Here is a 23,896-nt window from a genome sequence, read left to right on the forward strand (position 1 = left end):
GCACTGAGGTGCATGTTGTGTTTGTGCGTGCTGGGGTATGCATGGGCACGTGTGCACTGCAGTGTGTGCCTGTGTCCACTGGGTGTCCACATGTGTATGCACACTGGTGTGCACATGTGCAGAGATACATGTGCATGCTGGGATGTGCACGTACACATTCATATGTACTGGGATGTGCTGGTGTGCCTCAGGATGTGTGTGTGCACCTGCATGTGTGTATTGTGGGCACTTATGTACATGCATGTGTGTGCACAGGGGCCTATATATGAACATGTTCATGTGTGTGCATAGGGGTGCAGGGCTGTGCATGAACTAGTGAGTGCATGTTGGTGTATGGGTACATGCCTGTGAGCATAGGGGTGTGTGCACAGGCACGTATATGTGTGCTTGGGGGCACATCCATGTGTATGAAGGTGCTGAGTGCCTCCCATGGAGGAGCCTGCTCTCTGCCAGGCATGGATGCCGGGTTCCCCAGTCTCCATGCAGCTGGTTATGCAGCTGGGCGCAGGTCCCGGTGCCCTCACTGGGTGCTTACGGCTCTGCTCCTCCTCACAGGGAGCGTGCAAAGGCCTTGCTGAGCCTTGGGGAGTCCCCCGCCCCCACAATGCTGTTCCGGGAGCTCTCAGCAGTGAGAGATATCGCTAGCCCCCCCACACTGGCAGAGGAGACTTTCTGGGTGCCCAGGGGTGAGTACCAAGTTTGCTGCTGCCCTAGAGCCACCGGGTTGTCAGAGCAAGAGCAGCCTCCATGGAAGGAAACACCTGCAGGAAGGCGTGGGCATGGCAGGGGCTTCTGCACAAAACCGTCCTGCTGCCGAGCTTACTTTAAGGAAAAAAAACCCACCCCATTCCTGTTTCTGCTGCAATAAAACCTGAAAAGATTCAAAATCTCTTTCAGGACACCCACCCAGCAAGAAGAGCTGCGGGTGAGCTCCCAGGGTGGCTGCAGCAGCAGAAGTGTCCTGGCATGGAACCCCGGCTCCGGGGCAGAGCTGTGCCAGTGGCAGACGCTTGCCACAGGAGCCACAGCTTCGCTGGCCAACCCCTGCCTTCCCCCCTGTAAAAGTTGCTGTGGGGGAAATATTTCAGCAGGGGAAATAGGAAGCAGTGTCTGGGTGGTGATAGCAGCTCCGGGGAGCTTCGTGACCTCCTGTGAGCTTCCTGGGCAGATTCTGCAGATACAGCGGAGGGAACGCTGCAGCCTCAACTGCCCGGAAGGTTTTAAGGGGAAGAGGTTTAGATAAGAGGAGCTCCCCGGGCTGCAGGAGGGCTCTGTGCAGCCTGCAGAGCTCCAGAGGGGCTTCCCCTTGTACAGGAGCAATTTGGTCCATGCCCATAAAGGCCGAGAGCTGCAGGACTGCCTCAGCATCTGCACACCGGCAGGAAAAGGCCCACCACATGCAAGGCTGGAACCTCCCTGCAGGTAACAAACGGCCAGCCTGCTTCGGAGGCAGCCTTGCATGCCCCATCCCTGGGCAGGCTGCAGTGCCAGGGCCAGGAGTGAGCACGGCCACAGCTCTGCCCCAGCACTGCTCCCTCACAGGTGCTTTGATCAATGCGTAAGTGAAGCTCAAGCCAGAAAATGCATGGCTTGTCAATAAAAAGGGGAAAAAACCTCATCTTCCTGCTTCTGCTGGAAGGAGTTTGTTCTTCCCTGTGTTATTCCCCTGTTCAGGCTTGCCGCCTTGCAAGGCACAAGAGAGAAATCACAGTTTAACAGTGTTTAGAGGCTGTTGATCAAAAACAAGTCAGTCACTCCCATAGCCTGTCGCTTTGCAGTTTGCCGGGTAGCAAGAGCAGTTTGGGAAGAAGTTGCAGAACTCCAGGAGTGCAAGCACTGTGCTCCCCCCCACCAGCTTCTTAGCCAGGGTACTTGCCCCACCACATGTCCCTGGGGAAGGGGGAGCAGGGAGTTCAGGCACATGGGCTGCCTGATGGAAAGGAGGGAAGAGCTCCAAGCAAAGATGGGGGTGCTCCTCAAATCCTGCACTCCTCCCCAGACAGGCAGGAGCAGAAAGCTGGGTGCACCCCTAGTTCATGGTAGAGGGGGGTAAAGCATGTGACTCCAGCCAGCAGGCCCCCAGATAATTCCCCTCCCCTGCATTAGACCTGACACTCATGTAACACTCAAGTTCCTACCAGACCATGACCAAAACCATTTATTACAGGAGTTATTTAAACTCAATTAAAAAAATTTAAACTCCTTAAAAAAAAAACCCAGACAGCAAACAAGCACACCTCAGACCCAGCACACGCTCTCCTACCTGCACAGGACTCCACTCTTTTCACCCCTGGCTTCAACCACCCCAGAGCCAAACAAAGCCCAAAGAGCAGAAGAAAGACACGTACCTCCTGCCCAGGGAGCCAAGGCTTCCCTGCTGCCCCCTGCTCCAGCATCGCTGCTGCCCCAGCAGCAGAGCACACCTAGCCTGGCTGCCCTGGGCATTTGCAGCCCTGTGGCTCTGCCTTGTTTGCTCGCCTGCTGCCGGGGAGCATAAAAGCAGGGCTAGCAGCAGCACCCCATCTCCTTAGTGAGAGCTCTGTGCTTAGCTGCTTTCATGGTCTCCCCTTGCTTAAAATCTTGCTGTGGCAGGAGTAGAAGAAAAGCTCCTTCTCTGCTTGGACCATCCTATCTGCTCATCTCTCCTGAGGTGCAAATTGCGGGCTGCAGGCTACAGTAATTCGTTAATGAGCCAGGCAGTGGGGGCTCTCCTAGCTCTGTCCTGCTGGGGTTTGTCTCTCTCCCCAGCTTCACATGGGCTCCCCATTTGCCCAGGAACCACTTTTCTCTCCGGCAAGGCTCAGTTGCTGCTTCTGACTCTCTGCCTTCCCACCCTGGCCAAGGGAAGACTTTTCTCTGCAGCTGAGCACCTCTGAGTATTAGCAAATTTTATTATAGAGTAAATATATATTCCAGAAGTCATCCCCTTTACACCTGAATGAGTTACAGGGGTTCAGTACATGAAATATAGGTGCGATGGAGGGAAGGTGGAGAAGGGAGCTGGGCTATGTGGGACAAGGTGGACATCAGGGAGCATCCCTGCTTGGCTGTGCCCGACTCCCTCACCCATGAGGTTCACTGCTGGGTGCACACAACAGCACTAGAAACTGAGCCTGGCTCCGAAAATGAATTTCCAAAATACTCTTGCACCCATGCCCCTCCTGCTGTCCCTCCTCGCTCGGGGTCTGCTTTGCAGGTCCCCAAAATAAGCAGCCCAGGGCTGGGATCTGCCTGGAGGAGGTGGTGGAGAAGCAGCTTTCGGTGCTTCCAGAAAAATCACCGTTCCTTTTCAGGAAGGGGCGAGTTACACAAAGGCTTGTGCATCAGGATAGGACATCTCCACTTTCAGCTGATTCCTGCAGCCAGAGCTTGGAAATCATGATTTTGGGGCAGAGCTGGTTGCATAGCGTAAATCAGCATCCCTGCCCCTGAAACCAGCCCAGCTGTGTGGAGCTACAGCACCCAAACTCCCGTTGCAAGGGAAAACTTGTCTCTCCAGGCACTTTCATGGGACCGTGTGCATGGAAAAGCTCAGGTTTTCAGCTCCCAGCCCTGTTTCCATTGGGAGTCAGCTCTTCCAATGCTGAAAGCATGGAGGTTTTACCTGCCAGGCGTTATTTCTCTCTTCCAGGCAGCTGCCCTGAAACGCCTCTAGTGCTGGAGAAAAGGCAAATTTCTTACGTTCTTAAAATTACCTAAGAAAGCTTGAAAGTCTTCAGCTGTTAAAGTTTTGGTGCTCAAAATGGCTCTTACAGAAGGTGCTGCCAAACACCCCACCTTTGCACACCCTGAGGGTCCCACACCGTCCGCCCCCCCGCACACCCCCATCACCCAGCCAGCGGCGATTTCTGCCTTAGTGCTGTGGCGAGGGCTTTAATTTAAGAAAGCTATTTAGTTCTTTTTTTAAAGCATGAAAACTACCTCCAGATATGGCATAATGGGATCTGGTTACCTAAAAAAAAATCCGATTCCTCCTCCCGACTCCTTCAGAGAGGAGTGTTATTATCTCCAGTAATAAATGTTGGAGCAGGAGGAGCAATATGTGATTTTCTTTTTTTTCCTCTGTTCCACATGAAATTTGTGGCAGAAGAAGTTTGTCCGTGTGGGTGCGGAGGGGTTTGCTTTCACTTTTTTCCCAGAAATAGCTGGAATCTGGCTGGATGCACGTTTTCATTACAAATTGCAATGATGCTTGTCTGTGCCGTTGCTGTTTGTTCCCCACAACTTTCGTACCACAGACATATACTTCCAGTTGTCTTTGGTTTTGATAGAGTAGGGATACTCCACATGGCTTCTCGAATAAAATAATTACAAAAATATGAAACAAAGCTTTGCAGCAGTGAACAAAGTTAACGAATCCTCTCCAAATGAAGCCTTGAAATATGTTCAACTCAGTCTCACAAATAGATGCCCACCCCCATGACCTGTTTTTTGGGGGAGTGGGTTGTCACGATGGATGAATTGCCCGGCGTTGGGCAGGAGCAGAGGGAATACGCACAGAGGAGGGCACTGGCACGCAGGGGGCAAGAGCGTGCCCAGAGCACAGCTCCGGGGGACGTCCTGGTGGGGAGCGGTGCCGCAGCAGCCGGCAGTGGGGCTGTGGGTTCATGCTGGAGCCGCGGAGTCCTTGCCTTTAAAGATCTGGGTTCTCATGCTGCCAGGGTCCACCTGGGCACCAGCGAGGGGCTGGACCTGCTTTTCGGGCAACACTCTGCAATAAACCCTTTAGTGAGGTGGAAAACTGCCATACAAATACAGCCAAATATGGTGCTAGATCCTATCAGATTCTCAGTTGCTGTCACTGATAAAGGAGCGATACTTTACAACATGGATTTAGTGGATGCCAGAAAATAAATTATCAGCAAAGCAGAGAAGAGCAGAGTCATAGTTACAGCCTGTCTGTGTGCTCCCAGCCGGGGGGTCCTTGGGGGTGGCAGGGGGGAGAGAGCAGAAGCAAACCTCCCTGAGGGCTGTGGGACCAGGGGGTTTGGGGGAGCCGCTTCCCAGAAGCTGCACAGGAGGCACAGAAGCACCTCTGCCGTCTCCTTTGCACCGAGACCCTAATGCACCGCACCCTCCACCCGGGTCCCCCCAGCATTTGGATATAACAAATGCATTTGGATATAACAAATACATTTGGATATAACATTTCTTGCTGGTCTGCTTCCCAGGAGCTGCCAGCTCTGCCGGGCATCAGCATGAAAAAAAGTCAGTTTGAGGTGACCAGCGGGTTTGGGAGCTTCAGCCCGTGTGAGTAACACAGCTAAAAGGGGCAAGCAGGGCAGATGCTGGGTGCAGGGAGCCAGGCAGCCCACCCACAACCCCCAGCCCACCCTCACCTCCTGCTGCTGGGCCCTTCCACACCCTGCCTGGCAGGTCTCCAGCCTGGGCTACCCCAATGCAAGGGGCAGTTTTTTATTCCCAGCGCTATTGCTGTATGGGTGAGGTCTCCAAATGCAATTTCATCATCATCCCGCTCTGCGCCTCCTGCTCAACCTCATCTTCTTCGAGGTTGCTCCAAGGAAACATCCGAGCCTACAAGACCAGCAGCTCTGCTGTCAAGCCAGCTCCTGCCTGAGCGGAAGGCCAGCCCGTGTCCCGCTGGCACTGCCGGCAGCAGGAGCAGCACGCAGGGCTGGGTGCCGGCTCACACTCTCCGCACTGTGCTGTAGGGCTCTTCTTTGGGCCGTGGGGCTGATGGCACATTGGCATAGATCTCCTGCTGCTCCGGCGGGGACTTCCGCACGCTGGCATACATAGCCTCTTTTTCCTCTTCTAAACGCTGGGAAAGGAAGGGGATAAACAAAAAACATCCTTCGCAGGGTTGCTCCAGGGCAACACCATCTGCTGGAACCTCTCTCGGCTGCTTTAAGCACCCAGGAGCAGCCGTGGGGACTGGAGAGAGTACCCACATTATCCAGGGTCATTTGCACCCCAGCGTGGCATGTCCCTTTGCAGTCCCCTCCCTACCCACCCAACCCATCCTGCTGCCCACACCATCACCCACCTGCCCCAGCTTTCCATCCACTGCCTCGAGCTCGGCACTGCTTTGCATTCTCCTACCTTACCAGGCTTGACCTCCATGTATTCAGTCGCGGTGTTTGCCAAGCAGCGGAAAGCCTCGGCATTGCTGTACAACTGGCTTTCAGCTGTGCCCCTGTGGTGGTTAATGTCCGCGTAGTTCAAGGAATCCGCTCCCTGACACGCGAAGGAGAGGGATGAGCTTTTAACCTACTGCTGCTCACCTGCCTGCAGCCCGCAGGGGTGGGAACATCTCCTGTCCTGCTGCCTTTCCTGAGGAGAGCTGAGATGGCTGCAGGAGCACTGAGGGAAAATCTAACCTGCAGCAAGGGCTGGCTCAACATTCCCCAGGGGAAATTTGGTTAGTGACACCAGCCCCTCCTCGAAACCTGGCAGAAAACATTAGAAAATACTTCCCAAGCAGTGACCGTAGATCAGCTGCCTCGCAGCCCCCTCATCTGTGCTTTGCTGCATAAGGCTGTTTCACCCAGAGAAGCAGCTCCCATGCTTGGAGGGGTTGGGGAGAAACCTCTCAGCTCAATCCTAAATTCCCTTCCCAGGAATACTCTGCAATAGTCACACAAAATCCCCGGTCGGATCTTTCTGTTGGCGAATGGAGCCCGAAGGATTCCTCCCAGCCTAAAGGGCCATGAACCTGGCTGAAAGCAAACGGATCTGGCAGCTCGCTTGCTCAGCTCAGGGTGTAACGTTTCCCCTCCCCAGGCGAGCTCAGAGCACGCCATCCCAAGACCTCGTGCGGTTTGCCTTACTGTATGCGATGCGCTGCGAGTCCGGTCCATCTCTACAGCTGCTCCAGAGAGGGCTGGATGAAGCACAGACATGGTTAGACATGAGTGAAACCAGAGGAAAAAAAATGTATTAAAAACTGCGCTGCCGCAGTGAATCTCACTGTAAAGCAGGAAGGGAACCTGTTGCCCCATCAACCATCTAAACTGGAGCAGTTCTTCAAATAAAACCAGACCCCACCCGCCAGCTGTTGCTGTCCCCTCCCATCCTTCCCCGTCCTTCACACTGGCCTTAAAACTTTGCATCAAGCCTACTGCAAGCTTGGCCTACGCAACCGAGCGCATCTGGAGAAGCTGACGGTGTCCAGACAGACTCAAGTGGGTGCCGTGCCAGGCAGCACCCATCCCAAAAGCTGCCATTTCCTGCTCCCGTGGGAATCAGACCTGTGGGACAGTCCCACCGCTCCCTTGGGGGAAGAAGACCTCCTCGGTGGAGGTCTCAGTGATGGACCCAGGAATTGGATGGATCAGGGAGTGAATGGAGGAGAAAAAAGAAATACAGAGGAAAAAACAAATATAGCAGGAGACAGGGTCTGGTGCAGAAACAGCGTGTGTGCGGCAGTGACAGCTTCGCTTACCCTTCTTCCTCTTCCTGGACAGCATTGCCAAAATGCCAGCAGCAACCGCAAGCAAAAGAAGAACTACTATGATGCCTGGAGTGAGGATGTGCTCAACCACGTCCAAGCTGCAAGAAAAAAGGCTTTCTGTTCTCACACTTCTCCTCGGAAGCAGGCTTGGGAGAAAACAGCATGGAGCAGGCAGGCAGGGAGCGGCTGTGGGTGATGGGGCTTGCCTTGGGAGGAAGGGAAGCAGGCGTCAGGGTGGTCAGGCTGCAAGCTGGGCACAGAGCAAAGCAAACTGAAAACTGCAGAAGCAAACAGACACTTGGGTCTGAGAGCTGCAGCATCTTCACTATTTTAAGGATTAGTTCCTGCACCTAATTTTGCTCTGGTTTAGCTCCACTATTTGTTGACCTTGTTGTAATGGGCAACCAGGCAAGGTCAGTATGCCAGCTACCCCTTGAGCATGCTGATGGGAAGCCTCAGCTTTGCCCACTTCTTTCATCAGGAAGTGGCAGGAGAGGAGGGAGGAAGCTGTGCCACTCCGGTCTCATGCTTTGTCAACTATCTCTGCTGGGCTGCATGTGACTGCAAAGCAGAACAGGACCCAGCTCAGCACTTGGTTTCCCACAAGCAAATGGTTCCTCTGAGTTTTGGGGAAGGAAACAGGGTCAGTGCTGCAGCCAGAAACCATTACTCGCATGGTGATAACCTGTGCCTTGCTTAAGCTGCAAGACGGGGACAAGCAGGGCTTTGCTGGGGCCAAGCGACCCAGGGGTGCTGGGATTATTTTCCATGTGGAGTGGCTGGCTGAGAGGATGAAATGCTGGTCTCTAAAGGCAAAAGCAGAAGATCGGAATCCTTAAGGGATGTGTGAAGAGCCCGGAGGGCTGCAGGGCTCTAGCTGCACCAGAGACCTCATGGAGGGAGGTGGCCGCTGCAGGCAGGAGCTGGTACTCACCGTGGAGGGCTGGAGCCTCCGTGGTGGGAGAGATTTGGTCCCAGTTTCACAGTTTCCCCCTGGGGAGTTGTCTGTGTGGGGACTGATACAGAGCTAGTGAGATCAGGGTGCTCGGTGGCCAGGGGGTAGGACGATGCCGGGGAGGAGGAAGAAGGAACTGTAACAAAAACAGGAGAGGCTCAGTCAGCCGTCCTGCCTCCGTGGAGGAAAATGCTGTGGGTTCTGCAGTGAGTCAAAAGTGACCCACTTACCGTCGCACCAGGAGAAGCTGGGTCCCCTCTGCCACGTCCAGAGCACACTCCTTGAGGTGGGAGGGCTGTAATCCCCTGCCCTGACCAGGAGGCTTTTCGTGGTCCCGGTCCCCCCCCAAAACACGCACATGCACGTGCGCACGCAGCAGAGTTCACCCTGCAGGAAGGGGGTCTGGGCACCCCGTGCCCAGCCCAGCACCAATACAACAGACCCATATAAGTGTCCCACCGCAGGGGCTAGTCCCTGGCAAGGGGACGGAGCAGGATATTCCCTAAACTCAGGGCCTGGTGCCCCCAGCAGGAAATAGGGCGGCATAGCGGGGTGAGGAACTCCCTGGTGTGATAAAATAAAGCAAGGAGAACACACACAGGGCCAGCAGGATCTGATGAGAGGGGAAAATGGGGCATGGAGAGCAGGACGGTGCACCCCAGTGATGGGGGTGGCTGACCCTGGGGCACCAAGAAGGGGCCGTGGTGAGACCTGGGCACGGGGAATGGGTGAAGGTGGCACTTGCTATGGCAGCAGCCTGCTGAGCCCTGGTGGGGGGCTGGGGCTGCCCCATGGGGCCTGGGCACCAACCTCCTCCAGGCTGTCCCCCCCTGCAGCCCCCATTCCCAGCACTTCTGCAAGGGGACACAATAATGCTGGACTTGGAGGACCCACAATTACTGACCTGGGGACACAATCACGTCCACATTGACACTGTCATCACGCAGGAGTCTGAGCGTTCGTACCCCGCAGCGGTAGGTGCCCGCGTCCCCCTCGGCCAGTCTTTCCATGGTCACCGTGAAGACCTGCTGTGCGCGATTGTCCTGTATGGAGAATCGGTCCCGCTCCACCACGGGATGCTGCTCCGAGGTGATGATGATGTCAACATCACAGGTGTAAAATGTTGCCGGTTTGCACCAGAATTTCGGCTTCATCTCCTGGCCGAGCCGGTACGTGCAGTTCACCGAGAGGGACCCTCCCAGGAATCCCCGCACGGTGCGGGGCCCCGTCACCGCCCAGCAGCCTGCGGAGACACGGAGCCGGGGGACTGCTACTGCCGCCGCGCCCGCCCCACCCGTCGGGGCCGCCCCCCGCGGTCGCTCCGGGGCTCGGCGGCTCCGGTCCGGCCTTACCTGGCAGCAGCGCCCAGGCGAGCAGCGGCAGGAGCTGCATGGCCGCTCCGGGACGGCGGGGCTCGGGGTCCTGCCGCGCCCGGTTCTTCTCCGCGGGGCCCAGCCCTCCGCCGGGGCCGCCCCCGGAGAACCGCCCGCCCCGTCGGGGCGGAGCGCCGGGATGTCCGGAGCTGCCTAGCGCGGGAGGGCCGCCGGAGAGAAGAGACGGAGGCGCGGAGCGGTGGCGGAGAAACTTTATTGCAGCCGCCGCCGGCGGCGGGAAGGGCGCGGCGGGGCGCTGGTGCTGTCCCCCTCTCCCGCGCCGTCGGGGCCGGAGCGTTCCGGGGCGGAGCGGCGCCGGCTGCGGCCGTGGGGTCGCCGCCGGGGGCTCAGCCGCCCCGCAGGCTGACGCAGAACACGGCTCCGCTCGTGGCCAGCAGTGCCAGCACCTGCAGCCCGGCCGGCACCGGGAAGTAGCGGAAGGGGCCGGGGCTCGCCCGTGAAGCGTCCGCCCCCGCCGCGGGCGGGCGGGTGGTGGTCGGAGGGAGGGCGGGGGTCGGGCTCAGCGGCGGGTCTGCAAATGCGAAGAAGGGACAGATGCAGCGGGTGCCTGCCGGGCACTGACCCGCCCTTGTCCCTCTCCATCCCCCCCACGTCCAGGGTACCATCTCCTCCTGCAGCCCAGCCCCGGCCCCCCGACGTGGTGGTCACTGGTGCTGTGCGGGAGCGGGATGTGCAGGGACTGACCTGGGGACACAATCACCTCCACATTGACACTGTCATCACGCAGGAGTCTGAGCGTTCGCACCCCGCAGCGGTAGGTGCCCGCGTGCCCCTCGGCCAGTCTTTCCATGGTCACCGTGAAGACCTGCTGTGCGCGATTGTCCTGTATGGAGAATCGGTCCCACTCCACCATGGGATGCTGCTCCGAGGTGATGATGATGTCAACATCACAGGTGTAAAATGTTGCCGGTTTGCACCAGAATTTCGGCTTCATCTCCTGGCCGAGCCGGTACGCACAGTTCACCGAGATGGACCTCCCCAGGAATCCCCGCACGGTGCGGAGCCCTGTCACTGCCCAGCAGCCTGCGGAGACTCATGGAACCGCAGGAGTGCTCCGTGACACCTCCTGCCCCATGGGGCTGGTCCAGTGTGGGGCTTGAGCCCCAGGGGTCCCCTCAGCCCTACCTGGCAGCAGCATCCAGGCGAGCAGCAGGAGCCGCATGGGCACTCCTGCCCCTCATGCTCCTTCTTCATTGTGTCTCTGTGGCTTTGCCTACTTTTCTGTCTGGGGTGCCAAACCCATTGCTGCTGGAGGTTTAGCAAGAGCGTGAGGTTTCTTGTTTCCTCTGGTCTCAGCTGACTTCCTGCCTCCCCTGTCACAGAGCACTGCTGTGCACTGTCCCGTGAGCCCTGCTGTCCTGCCCCTGCCCCTGTCCCAGGGCTTCCCCTTTCTGCTCCCCGCATGGACCCCATGGCCAGGTGCAGTCCTGCCTCTCCCTGCCTTGCTGCCACACTGCCCAGCCTCTCTGGTCAGGCAGGGCACCCAGTGGGGGATCTGCCTCTCCAGGGGTGGCTCAGTCCTGCACACGGAACCCGTGAGCCCCAAATGTGCCCCCAGGTTGGGCGGCGAGGGTGGCGCAGTGCTCCTGCATAGGCACGCTGTCCCCCCCATAGGAAATGCAGAAGGGGAGCCCCAGCCTCCTGTCCCTGTGCGGCTGGACGTGAGCACCCGTCCCCCCTGCCCTGGCCAGCATGTCCCCCCAGGCTCTCCCCAGCACAGCCCCTCTGCGGCTCAGTAGCCCCATGCCCAGTGCCCTGATCAGGTCCCTCCAGGCTTCCCCTCCTGTCCCCATTCCTTGTCTCCTGGAAGTACCAGTCCCGCCCAGTATCCTCCCTCCCACACATCAGCAACTTGCTGAGCCTGCGCTGGGTCGGGCAAACCCTTTAGAAGAAGCTCCCAGGGGTGAGGAAGGGTTTGGGGACAGGTGGGGACAGGCAGGACAAAAGCAGCCCATGCACAGGGACCACTGTGCTGGGTGTCACAGGGTCTTTCTGCTACAGCCATGGGCTGGTCCCGGCTTGGGGACTCACATGCGAACCCACTGCCGGTACCATCACAGCTCTGGCCTTAGCGAAGGCGAGGAGACAGCTTTATTGCCAATACTTCATTCTAGTTTAGTGGTGCTGAGAGTGTTGCTTGGTGGAGACACAAATGAGCTGTCCCTGTTCCCGACTTGTGCCTGGCCCTGAACCCTGGCCCCCGATCGTGGCTGCCTGCAGGCGAAGGGTCCCTGCCCTGAGCATCACCTGGGCCGGGCTCTGGGCCCTTCAGACCCACCAGGAGCAGACAACAAATGAGGAGTTGGGACCCCAGTGGGTGGAAGCACAGCCCCGGCCCCTGCACTCCCGGTGGGCTCCCAGCATGTAGCCGGCAGGAGCAGGCAGCAGAACAGCAGGGAGAGCAAGGTGCGGGGCCCGTGGCTGGGCTCCCCAGCCCACTCCCTCCCGGGCAGCCAAACTGCTGCGTCTGCAGCAGAGATTTTGCCACGTGGGGTTGGAGGGGGCTGCGAGTTCCTGGTTCATGCCTGCTCCTGGGATCTCGGGCATTTTGGTTCCTTAAACAACCCTGAAGAGAAACAACTCTCCTCCAAAGCTTTCTGGGGGGACACCAGTGAAGCTGGTTGTGCCATGAAATGCAGCATGTGGCATAGCCCTGGGGGGGATGGACATGGCCACACTGCTCTCCCTGATGTGGCTACTGGTGCCACACATAAAGAGCAGAGTTTCTACAGGGTTTCAGCAGTGTGCAGGTGCCCGCTTTTTGGAGATGGAGAACCTAGAAAATAACAGGACTAACGAGAAATGGAGCCCACGGTGCAGCTGGGTGTGATGTGAGCTTCACTCTCAGGCTGAGGGTGGAAAGTTGCTGTAGTGGGGGAGACAATTGTGGAAGAACACTGTTCCCTGGCTCTCACTCAGCTGCAAGTGATCTTGGAAATGTTTGGCTGGAGACGGGCATTTGGTTGCATCGGGCAGGGCTGGCAGGGCTGAGGGCTCCTCTCCCCACGCCAGGCCTCAGCTGGGCTGTGGTGGAGCAGGCACCCGCATGGCACTCTGTCACCCCATGTCACCCCCAGCCATGCTGCAGCATGTCCCCACATAGCCCCACACATCAGCATCAGCAGCCATCAGAGCCCCAGGCAGTGTTGGCAGCCGAAGGAGGAGGGAGCAGACAGACAGACAGACAGGCACCTGCAAGATACCCAGACTTTATTGCAAAATTGTCTGCAGTTGGCAACTCCAGCTCAGCAGATGCAGGCTCTCTGTGCCCCAAACCCTCCCCTCTCCAGCGCAGGGGCTGCCAGGAGGGGCCGAGGCTTCACAGGGGGAGAAGCACCCAGTGCTGAGCAGCTCCTGGCGCAGGGCAGCCGTGATGGGTGGCGCAGCGCCGGCAGGGTGGGGGGCGAGGGGGCAGGAGGGTGTCCCTGTGGCTCCAGGCTGGGGGTGCAGCCTGGTGCCCCAGTGCTGCTGGCCACCTCCAACAGCTGCAGGTTTTCCTGGTCGTGGCTCCTGCGCCGGCTCCTCACCCAGGCGGCCACGCACACCAGGGCCAGTGCCACGGGCACCTTCATGCTGAGGAAGAGCAGCAGGTAGGTGACGCTGAGCTGGGACCTGGGCAGGAGAGAGGAGATCATGCTAGAGCTTGAGTAGGGTCTGGGCAACAAGGATGGGTACCGGGGCACTTGCATGTCTGCCAGCCACCCCACTTGCCCGCGGGATGCTCCTTGGGGCTGCTGCAACTTGGGAGGCCCAGGGTTGGGGGATGCATGCAGGGAAAAGGTGTCTTAGGCCGGGGGATGCTGCTGGGGGCTTGCCTGGACCCCAAGCCCTGACTCACAGCACTGGAGGCTCCCCACAGCCCGTGGGGCACAGGGGGTTGGTGGCCAACGGGCTCACGTTGCTGCCCTCAGTTGTGGTTGAAACAGCTGCAAGGAAAACACAGAGAGTCAGAGCAAAATGGAGACCCCCGCACCCTGTCCTGCCCCCTGTGCGGGGGGTCTCTGCCCCAAGACTTTGGCTGTAGAGGTGCAGGAGGTGGAGATGGGGGTCCTCGGGCAACACACTGGGCACTGGGGAGGAGGAGGAAGGAAAAGGGGGCTTTAACTGGGAGGGACTGTAAACCCCAAAGGACGGGCTTGTGGAAGCAGAGACGCTGAACGGGAGCGAGGGAGGGGCTCTGCTCTGCATGAAGCTCTGTACAGCCTCCTCCGTCCCTCATCCAAATTTGCACTGGAGCAGCCTCCAGCGGGTCTCAGTGCCTGCAAGGACCTTGTTCCTGCTTTGATAACCCCTGAATTCCCCTGGCTGGGGAGGCCCTATCCCCAAGTGACAGGCTCCATCACATGCCCCTGCTTTGCTCCCAGCCCAGATTTACCTGCGGAGACCATCACCTCGGTGTTGTGCTGCAGGCTGAACCACAGGCTCCTCCTCACCCCGCAGGAGTACCAGCCTGCGTCCCCCGGTGTGACACCACCCAGCGTCATCGTGAATGAGCGTGCCGCATGGTTGTCCCTCATGTACACCCTGCCCTGCATCACCATCACCTCTGAGCCGTTGGTTTGGGCAATGTAGGTGAAGCAAAACCAGAGGAAGCCCGGGCGGCACCAGAACTTGGGGTAGAGCTTGTAGCCCGGCTCGTAGCTGCAGGACAGAGCCAGCGAGCTGCCCTGCTCGGCCGTCACCTGCGCGGGGCCCGTCACTGCCCAGCTGCCTGCGGGGGACAGGGAGAGATGCTGCAAGCACATACCAGCATCGCCTCAGGGAACCAGGAGGGATCTGTCCCGAAGAAGGCTGTGCCCGTGCACCCGTTGCACTGGGGAGCGGTGCTGAGATGAGATGTCCCCAGTCATTAAAAAAAGAGGCCCCGTCAAGCATGCGTGTTATTAAATGAGCAAAAAGCCTTATTAGCAGGGTTCATATGACAGCAATACAAGCTTATCTCAGAGATCACCCCCTGTAGCCATCCACTGGCCATAAAAAAAGGACAGTATCAGCTGGGCTTTTGCCGTGACCGCGGTGGGCTTCCTGGGCTGGCTCGGTCCCACCCTCTCCGCAGCTCTGCCAGAGCCCAGGGGAACCGCGTGATCTGTGCTCCCGGATCTCACCTGGGAAAACGGTCCAAACCAGGAAAATCCTCATTTTTCAGCTTCTCACTCCTGATGCGATTTTTCCCTGTGGTTATTCACGAAGCACCCTGTGGGACGGAGCCAGGTTCACACGCACCCGGCGTCCCAGGAATTCCCGAAGCCTCCTTCTCCCGTCGCTTCCTTGGGCAGTGTTTACCCGCAGACCCTGGATGTCTTTTTTAAAGGCGGTTGCTTCTTCCCCTTTGTCCGGGGACCATGACTCACCCTGGGGGTGTCTCATGAGAGAGACTCTCTGCCTTCGCTCTGAAACAGCCGCTGGTTCCCAGCAAAATGCCAAAATGCAGCTGGTTCCTCCGCTGCGATGCCTGTCCCAGTGGGGAACGCAGCCCCTTCCCCATGCACAGAGCCCAAAGGGCTTTGGGAGGCTTTGCAGGGGGGCCGGGCCAGAGCGGGGGTCTGGGGACTTGGGTAGAGCGAATGCAGGTCAGCCCCTGTGGATGGACCAGTTGGGACCACCAGGATGCTCTCCCGGTCATAACGGACTGGGATGATGGACTGGGATGATGGACCCCCTGCACTCCTGCTCCCCAGCTCCCAAGCCAGCGCCAGCACGAGCTGGGCTGCTTTAGTTTGTTTTCTCAAGCAGAAGTATCTCATTTCCCCCCAAAACCGCCTTTTTTGGCACAAAAAAGTGGCTTTGAGTGACAACGCTGTTTTTCTCCCAAAATTAAATGTTTCCACTGAAAGTTTCAGAAACCCAAACACAAAAAGCAAAGCTGCTTCCCTGGCAGCTGCCTTGACGATGGCTTTCTTCCTCGGTGCCCCTTGGAAAGAGCAGAAAACACAAACCCCTGGCCCTGCTGGAGGCTGAGGCTGCTCCTTCCCCCCATCCTGTCCCCTACCTGTCCCCCCGCCATGGCAAGAGGAAGCTCTGGGTTTTCCTTCTGATCATCAAGTAACCCCATTCATTTCCAGTGAACTGGGTCACTGATTGTGAGCCAAGTTGCTGCAAATAGCAGCAAGATCTAAATTCAAGAAGTGGCTGGAGATTGCAAACCTGCTTTCTGCTGATAAGCCTTCCTGGAAAGACTGGGCAGCCAGGGCTCCAGCTGCCTCCCCAGCCACTCTCGTCTTCCTCTTGCTTTGAGTGTCGGTTCCCATTGCGCCCTCCTAACACAGCCCCAGCAGTATCGGGGTGCCCAGGGGACCCCCAAAGGGGATGACAGCAGCAGAGCGGCTCTGTGGGCACACCAGATTGTCCCCTCTCCCCTCCAGACCAAGCCCCCACAGAGAAATTTCGTTATTGGATTTATCTGAACCCAAAGCAATCTGTTTGCTGCTGAGCCGGGAAAACATCCTGCTCCTCAGCATGTGCAAGAATCAGGGATGTGGTTTCTTGCCAGCTGAGAGGCGTGGGTCACCCTGCCAAAGCAACACAGGGGCAGGGAGCTCTTGGGGTCCCGCCGGGGGGGGAATGGCCGGGGGGTCCCAGGCTGGGGGATGGTGCCAGCATGGCCTTGGGCTCCAGCATCATGGGCAGAGGCTGTTACACCACCGAGATGCCGCGGTGATGGGCCAGCAGCAGCCACCTCCTGCAATGCTCCTTCACCTCCTCTGCTGCAGCAAGGACATCCCTGGGGGTGGTCACAAGGACATCCCCAGGGGTTACCCCGCAGGCACCCCCCTGCCCACGAGGGATGCTCTGCTAGGACAAGTAGGAAACTTCTTCTCCCAGCAAATGTCAGCTGGGTGTCCCAGTCACCTTCTCCTGACACAGGGTGTTTGTGTAGATACCGTCGTTCTCCAGCTCAGGGTCCTGCTCCATGTCACTGCAGCCATCCTGGCGAGGGGACAGCATGTCCCTGCAGCCCTGGGGCACAGCTGGGCAGTGCGGGGGCTGCCCAGGGTGAGCAACTGCACTGCATGGCTCCTGCCCATGCTGCCTGCACTGCCCGCGCTGCCTGCACCAGGAGCCCTCACCTCTGCCAGGTCCAGCTCGTTGTCGTAGTCGGGGCCATGGTCTGGCTCCATGGCGATGCCCGGCTCACGGGGGGCAGCAGGGGCTTTAGTGGGAGGGGGCAGCGTGCCAGAAAGAAGAGACATAGGGGCAGGTTTTCTGTGTCACTGGGAGGGGGGAGCTTGGGGTTTGGGGTTTATCCCCCAAGTCCTGGGACAGGCACCGGGGTGTGCCTGGGACAGGGCACGTGTGGGCACCATTACCTTCCCTCCTCCTGCGCAGGGTGCAGAGGAGCCCGGTGGAGCCAGCAGCAGCCAGGAGGGAAAGAAGGACCACGCTGGGCACCAGGTCGCTCAGGGCTGGCCCCCCAGGGCTGGCGGCGAGGGGAGAGGAGCTGGGCTGGTTCTCTCCCTCACAAAGCTGTGACTTTGCTTTCGCAGTGCCCTGCGTGCTGGTGCCCTCCCGCTGCCCCTCCGCAGCCAGCCGTAGGGTGGGACAGAAAGTGGGGACAACGGCCTGGGACCCCACTGCGTCACACCGAAAAGCTCAGGCTGACGGGTGAAGACCCTGCGTGTCCCCACGAGCCCCCTCGCACAGGGGCACCCACTGCTGCCCGCGGCAGTGACAGCCACCACCCTTCCCCATGCCCACCTTGTGCCCAAGGACCCCAGGCTCTCCTTGCGGTGGTGACATTGTTGGTGGGGGGATGCTCCGTCACGGTGGTGGAGGTCCAGGGGGTGGGCGTGGCTGGGGAAGCTGCCGGGGTAGTTGATACGGCTGCGGAAAAGAAAGTCCTGGTGGGAATTGGGGGCTGGAGGTGACCATGGGTCCCCCACGTCTCCTTCGACAGCAGGCGAATACTTGCCTGTGTCCCCTCCAGCACATGCCCCTGCCCTGCTGACATCCCTGTGGGATGCACCCTGCCTGCACCTGCCTGCACCTGCCTGCCCAGCTGCACCCCCACCACACCTCTGGGCTGTCTCTCCACCCACTGTGAGCCAGAGGTTTCCCTGAGAGTGGGGGAGTTGGATCTACCCCTTTTCCTGGTCTAGAAACTCAACATTATATCATCTGGCTGTCAGAGGCCGGGTTTGGCAGGCGCTTCCTGGCCTCAGCGCTGGGACTCAGCATCAGTGCTCGCTGCCGCGTGTAACCAGCAGCTCCGCTGTCCTGCCTGCGCCGTGAAAAGAGCCCAGGGCTGGACCCTGCATTGGGCTCCAGCACACTCTGCCTGCATTTGTGAGCATCCCCAGGAGAAAGCACCCTGTCACCCCTCCCAACCTCTGCCGCTGGTTTATACTGGGTCCCAGGGGCTCTTTCTGGCATCACTGCCTCCTCCCAGGCCACTGCTGGCCCATGAGCCAGTGGCCTTTCCAAAAAGAGTCCTGGCCAGCAAAACCTCCAGCCAGCTGGACTTACCTGGGACCACCCTCACTGTCACTGGCTCCATCAGGTCCCTGCCTGTCCTCTCGATGCCGCACTAGTAACTCCCAGTATCTGCCTCGGAGAGGTCCTCCACGGTGAGCAGGACCACGCAGAAGATGTGGCTGTCCTGGATGGAGGCCCGGCCACGCTGCAGGGGCGCTTCCCTGCCTGCCATCTCCACCACCTTGCAGCAGGAGTCCCGGCTGGTCCCCCGGTACCAGTACTTGTTGTAGCCCTCGTAGCCCTGGGGTTACCAGCAGCGGAGGGAGAGCGTCTTCCCCACCTGGCCGCTGATCTCCCTGGGGACAACCAGAGCCTGGAAAACTGCAAAGAAACCCACAGCAACACTGGAGAGAAGCAGGGCTGCAGTCATCCTTCCTTCCACCCCCTCCTTCTCAGCTCCCTTAAAAAGAAGCACTTTAGGGGAGACCCTATCTGCTGGCTTTTAGCCCCAGACATGAGGCCATGGTGATGGGAGGCTTTGGCTCCATCGGTGCCTGATGTGGAGCCTGTGCCCCTGGGGGGACTCAACAGCCCCAGCCCCTTGATGCCAGAGGGAGCCGGAGCATCACCGGCGTGGTCAGAGCCTGTCCTCACCTGGGAGAAGGAGCCAGCCCCAGGCCAGCGATATCCCCATCATGCCGCTTTGCTCCGGAGATCCACGAGCATCAGCCTCCTGCACAGGGCAGCGAGCTGGGGGATACTGAGCTGATTGCTCTCTCAGCTTTTTCATTGCATTTCTGCTCGCACAAGAGGCAGCTGCCGGGTTATTTTCATCTGGCTGGGCTTCGCCTCGGGACTGTGGGTTTTCTGCTGCGGGTGAAAAGCTGCTGAGACGCTTTTTGCAGACTGGCATATCTGAAGCACACCGGGGAGGGTGGGCAGCCATAGAAATGGGACGTGGGACCCTGTACACCCCACTTGGCAGGAGGGTGTAGGAGGGGAGGGGTCTTCACCCCAAATGAAGGGCTGAAGAGAGATGCTGGAGCACATAAGCTGAGCAGAGCTTCCAACGCCAAAACAGGGCAAAACCAGCATGGGAGCTTTACTCTTTGCTTGATCTTTGCAGAGCCCACCTCATGTCCCTGGAGATGCTGGAGGCTGCGTGTCCTGGTGATCTCTCTCGGCCGGGCTAAAGAGTGATGCCAAGATGGGTGCAGTCCCCTAGGCACTCGGAGGGCATCAGCTCAGCCCCTGGGCTGCGTTTCAGCTGAGAGGGACATGCCGGGGTTGCCAGCTCTTGGGGGTGCAGGTGCCTGGCCCCAGCCCCAGGCTCTGCTGGCGTTTGCAGCACTGTGCTGGTTTGGGGGGAACTGGGAGACGTAAGAAATATGGAGAGAGGGGAGCGGGAGTGACCCAGGCATTGCCCAGACCTGCCGTACGACACTGAGGGCTGTGGCTGGGTGGCTGGAGGTCAGCTCTGCTGACGGTGCTTGCTGGGACAGAGTGGTTGGGATGATGTGGGGCTTCTTCCTCCTCCTCCTTCTCCTCCTCTGGCTTTTTTATCCCAGGTATGACCGTGCTGGGGCTCAGGGGAAAATTGGGAGCATGCCTGCATCCCTGGAGCCGATCCAGGCAGCGGGTCCCCCTGTGCTCCCGCTCCCCATTTGGCACCGGAGCTTCTTGCAGATGATGAAACTTGGGTTGCCCTCGGGAGCAAGCAGCACCCAGAGGAGCTCCCCTGGCCCATGGTGGGGCAGAGATGGAGCTGAGCTTCCCCCTGGCTTGAGCTCCAGCTTGGCCACCCGCTGCCCAGGCTGCTGCCGCAGGGCTGTCCGCAGGCCCTTCATGCAGCATCTCCCCACTTCTTTTTCTTTCCACCCCCGTGGTTTTTCTTCCTCTTTCTAAAACTGCTGCATAGGTTTCCATTTCGCAGCAGCGTGATTATATTTGGGTAGATGACGAGACCTACCCAAACAGGGGCTTTTCCTTCCACAGCTCCCCAGCCTGGGATACACAGCTGGAATCCTGATGTCTGCACAGGACGCTGGGCTGGGGGGAGCAGGATGGAACCCCTTGCAGCCAGGCTCCCCCAGGACCCTCCCTCCACCCCACCCTGCCCTTCAGCCCCTTTGCTCTGTGCAAAGACCCAGAGGGAAGCGAACGAGGAGCCAGGTAAAAATAAAGAAGCAGAAGTCTGAGGGCTGTGTGGGAACAGGGGTGACCGCACCGGCCGCGGCACCACCTCCTTCCTGGGGCACCACAGAGTCACTGGGGCCGGGGAGGGGACAGAAGTCACGTCTCCAACTGGACACTGACCTCCCCTTCCTCCTCGTGTGCTCCTTACTGCCGAGCACAAGAACTGTGGAGGATGAGAAGGGGCTGCCAAGGCATCGCATCCCCTGGTTCCCTGCAGCTTGGACCAGGGATGCTGAGCATTTAACCCCTGATTGGGGGATATTTTAAACACAGCCCAAATCTTCCAATCTCATCTCATTTAATAACCTCATAGCAAGGTGAGGATAAACAGCACTGCTGGCCTGGTGGCATACGTATCCCACTGCGGGACTCTGTGGCACACTACGGTCCCTGGCCTCGTGAAGTATGGAGGGGACAGGGGTTGCTTCTGTGGGATACAGGGAATCTCAACGGCACAGGCAGAGAGAGCTCGGGAATCAGTGGGGAAAGAGTGGGAGAGCTGCAGGGGATGCCCGTTCCTGGACACGGGGCTTTCTGGCAGCGAGGGGCCAAGTGCAGAGGTGCACAGTGTGTGTTCATGTAGATCAGCTGCAGTTCTGGACCTCTGGAAATGGAAACTTCATCTCCCTTTTCAAAGTCCTGAAACGGGGGAGAAATGTGAAGATTTGGGGCACTTTGCAGGTCTGCCTATGCTAGAGCCCTAAAAGTTCATGTCTACATGCCTGTTCCTACAGGGTTTGATAGCTGCTGCCTGGACGGGCTGTTAAAGGGAAGGGAAAGGCTGGGGTGGGGGAAGGAGTGTGACCCCGAAGTAGGGCAGCTCCTCCTCACTGCACCCCAAAGCGGGGCAGCTCTTCCTCACTGCAGGACTGGGAGCAAGGAGCACCCATGGAGTAACTTGCTGTGTGCTTGGGGAGCTGCCCCAGCCCCTTTACCTGCCACTTGTCCGGGCTGTTCTCATAGTCATCCTCGGGCAAGCTGAGCTCCCACTCCCTGTTCATGTAGATGTTATTGGAAGTGGCTGCTTGCTCCCAGCTTGCAGTGATCTGGAGGTGATGAGGTGTGTTGAAGACAAGGGGGGCTCCAGGCAGTGGTTCCCTCATGGTGTAGCCATCACAGGACTCCCATCCAACTACCTTCCCACCCACGGTACCTGGAGGTCCTTGTCCCTCTTCCTCTCCACAGCTGAGGCTGCTGGGGGAACAGCAAAAGAAATTGATCACACCAACATGAAGTTCCTTTTGCTGAACAGGAGCATTTTGGGGGGTCCCAAGCCCTTCCCCATGGGTGTCCTATCAGTTCCTGTGCAACCTCAGGTCTGGACTGACTTTGCCAAGAGCCCCCTGGACTGTGGGGCTCGGAGGGTTGGGGTCCTCGGAAGGGCTCCAACTCCTTTCACCCCAAGCACTGCTCACCCCTGGGATGGGAGTGGGAGGGCAGTGTGTGGTGCGCTGGGCTGGGGGGACGGGTGCTGGGGAGCAATGTGGGGACCCCTGCAGCCACCCTGCAGAAGAGAGCCACAGCTTGGGCCCCCAGATCACTTGTATCTCTGGTCCATGCTGGCGATGCTTTTCTCATCCTGCAGCAGATGATGCTGCCCAAAACCAACACCAGCACAGTGGAGGGTGTCAGGACCAGGACAAGCAGGTTTGGGGTCCTAGGAGGAGAGAAAAGGTGTTACTGCCTTTCTGCACTGCCCCCTCTGCAGCCCTGTGCCCCGGGGAGGGCTTTCGTCCCTGTATTTAGCACCACCCCAGAGGGGCATGAGTCTCCTCCGTGGGCTGGCAAGGATGTTCCAAGGATTTCTCCCAGGTTTCCTGGCCAGGGATCCATGCATGTGTAGACACAAAGTCTGTCCAACTTGACATGAACCAGCTGCACAGATTTATCCCCCACCTCCATGGACAAGTGCCCAGATGCGGCACATGCCTGCCTGGGCTGTCGGGGTCCCCAGCAGCCCTGTGGGAGCTGGGCAAAGACCCTGGGAGCCCCAACCAGTGCAGCCCTATAGCATGCAGGGCTTAGCATCATATTTTGCTTTCTCCAGATATGCCCCCTGGCTCCAAAGCCCTGTAAGCAGGCTGGAGATGGATACTGCATCCTTGGTCTGCCTTGTCCTTGTGCTGGGGTCAGTCCCTCTCCTCCCCGGTGGCCCTGGCACTCACCCCGCCTGCAGGCTTCTGACTTTTGGTATGGACACGGTGTTTTCCAGCTCCAGGAGAGTCCATGGGAAGGTGGGAGCAGATGTGACCTCTTCCTCCTGGGTTGAGTAGAGGTCATAGTGTGTTGTCTGGGGCACCGTGGTGTAAACAGATGGGAAGCAAAGTGCCGTGATGTGTGTTACCTGGTCCTGGGCTGTGGCTGAGATTGGTCACTGGGGGCTTCGGGGCCCCAGAGGCTGCTGGCAGGGAGGTGGTGGGGCGTAGCTGGGAAATGCCATGCATGGCCCCAGGGGACCTGTGTGCACCATGGGAGCGAGATGGGGGATCACCAAAGGCAGCTGGGAGGGGGATTTCTTCCATCCCCAGCTCTCCCCATCTGCCCTCCCAAGCATCCGCTCTCTCTATTCCCTCTGGCCCTCCAGCCTCCATCAAAGTAGAATGGCCACGCCAGGCACTTACCTGGGAGAACAGACATCATGACAGGGAACATGGGGTCATACCAGACTACCTGGATCCCACACCAGTACTGATCCCCATCCTCCACTGTCAGGTTTTCCATGGTCATCACAAACACGTGCTGAGTGGGGTTATCTTGCAGGGAGACCCTGTGCCCCCACGCCTTGTCCCCGGGGGCCGTGGTCTGAACGAGGATGGAGCAGGAAAACCAGCTGCTGCTTCTGCACCAGTACTTATCGGCATCCACCAGCTCTGGCTTGTACTCGCAGGGTGCCTCCACAGAGCCCCCCAGGAAGCCGTTCACCTCCGTGGGGCCCTGCAGAGCCCACCATCCGCCAGGGACAGAGACCATGCCAGACTTTGGGCAAGCACAAGCCCAGGCACAAGCTCCCCAGCTCACTGCCCGTCTCCCTGCCACATGAGCCGCTTCGTGCTGCCCCCAGAAAACCTCTCCCATAGGGAGCAGGGCTGCAGCCCGGGGGTGCTGCCCAGAGGAGGGCTGCCAGGAGCTGTGCAGGAGTGGGCACTGGAGATGCACTGGGCTTGAGGTGGGGGGGACGCTGTGTGGGGCCAGGGGCTGAGGAGGGAGGGAGGGCACGAGGGGAACTGCCCGGTCTCTCTTTGCCTCCCGGTGCCTGGAAACCCACTCTGCTTCTACCAGCGGGCTCTTCTGAGAAGAGCTGCCCCTCCAGCCCTGGGCAGGGCAGTCCCCCCCCAGGCTCTCCCCCAGGTCAGGTTTAAAAGAAAGGAAGAAATGCCAAATATCCCCCTGCTCTGCAGCCCCCTGGGGAGCTTCACCTCTGCCCTCCCCCAAAGCCAAACCCCCCTGGGATGCTGCTGCCCACCCCAAAACATTTGGGTTTCTGTTAAAGCCATCTCTGCCAGCATCTCAGCAAGCACAAGGTAG

The 23,896-nt window shown here is 58.9% G+C and overlaps 3 protein-coding genes across 4 annotated transcripts; all 3 read right to left on the bottom strand.

Annotated features, from left to right (window-relative positions):
- Window positions 1-4,241: 4,241 nt before the first annotated feature.
- Window positions 4,242-9,838, bottom strand: LOC142090997 (CMRF35-like molecule 1). 2 transcript variants are annotated; one of them, XM_075169691.1, is made up of 7 exons: window positions 9,722-9,838; window positions 9,274-9,612; window positions 8,349-8,505; window positions 7,406-7,512; window positions 6,792-6,844; window positions 6,064-6,198; window positions 4,242-5,782 (listed from the first exon to the last, which is right to left on the bottom strand). In XM_075169691.1, exons 1-7 carry the CDS (start codon window positions 9,759-9,761, stop codon window positions 5,648-5,650), a joined length of 966 nt encoding a protein of 321 aa, XP_075025792.1. In that variant the 5' UTR covers window positions 9,762-9,838; the 3' UTR covers window positions 4,242-5,647. The 2 variants fall into 2 exon arrangements, with proteins under 2 accessions (XP_075025792.1, XP_075025791.1); XM_075169690.1 differs by lacking the exons at window positions 9,274-9,612; window positions 9,722-9,838 and adding an exon at window positions 8,600-9,263.
- A 163-nt stretch (window positions 9,839-10,001) lies between these two features.
- On the bottom strand, window positions 10,002-10,725 carry LOC142090998 (CMRF35-like molecule 6). Its single transcript, XM_075169693.1, has 2 exons — window positions 10,448-10,725; window positions 10,002-10,274 (listed from the first exon to the last, which is right to left on the bottom strand). The coding sequence occupies exons 1-2, from the start codon at window positions 10,695-10,697 to the stop codon at window positions 10,090-10,092; spliced, it is 435 nt and encodes a 144-aa protein (XP_075025794.1). The 5' UTR covers window positions 10,698-10,725; the 3' UTR covers window positions 10,002-10,089.
- A 2,283-nt stretch (window positions 10,726-13,008) lies between these two features.
- On the bottom strand, window positions 13,009-14,536 carry LOC142091195 (CMRF35-like molecule 7). Its single transcript, XM_075170129.1, has 3 exons — window positions 14,139-14,536; window positions 13,602-13,689; window positions 13,009-13,375 (listed from the first exon to the last, which is right to left on the bottom strand). The coding sequence occupies exons 1-3, from the start codon at window positions 14,506-14,508 to the stop codon at window positions 13,009-13,011; spliced, it is 825 nt and encodes a 274-aa protein (XP_075026230.1). The 5' UTR covers window positions 14,509-14,536.
- Window positions 14,537-23,896: the final 9,360 nt, after the last annotated feature.

The sequence above is a fragment of the Calonectris borealis genome, chromosome 20 (genome assembly GCF_964195595.1).
Source record: "Calonectris borealis chromosome 20, bCalBor7.hap1.2, whole genome shotgun sequence".
Classification (NCBI taxonomy): Eukaryota; Metazoa; Chordata; class Aves; order Procellariiformes; family Procellariidae; genus Calonectris; species Calonectris borealis.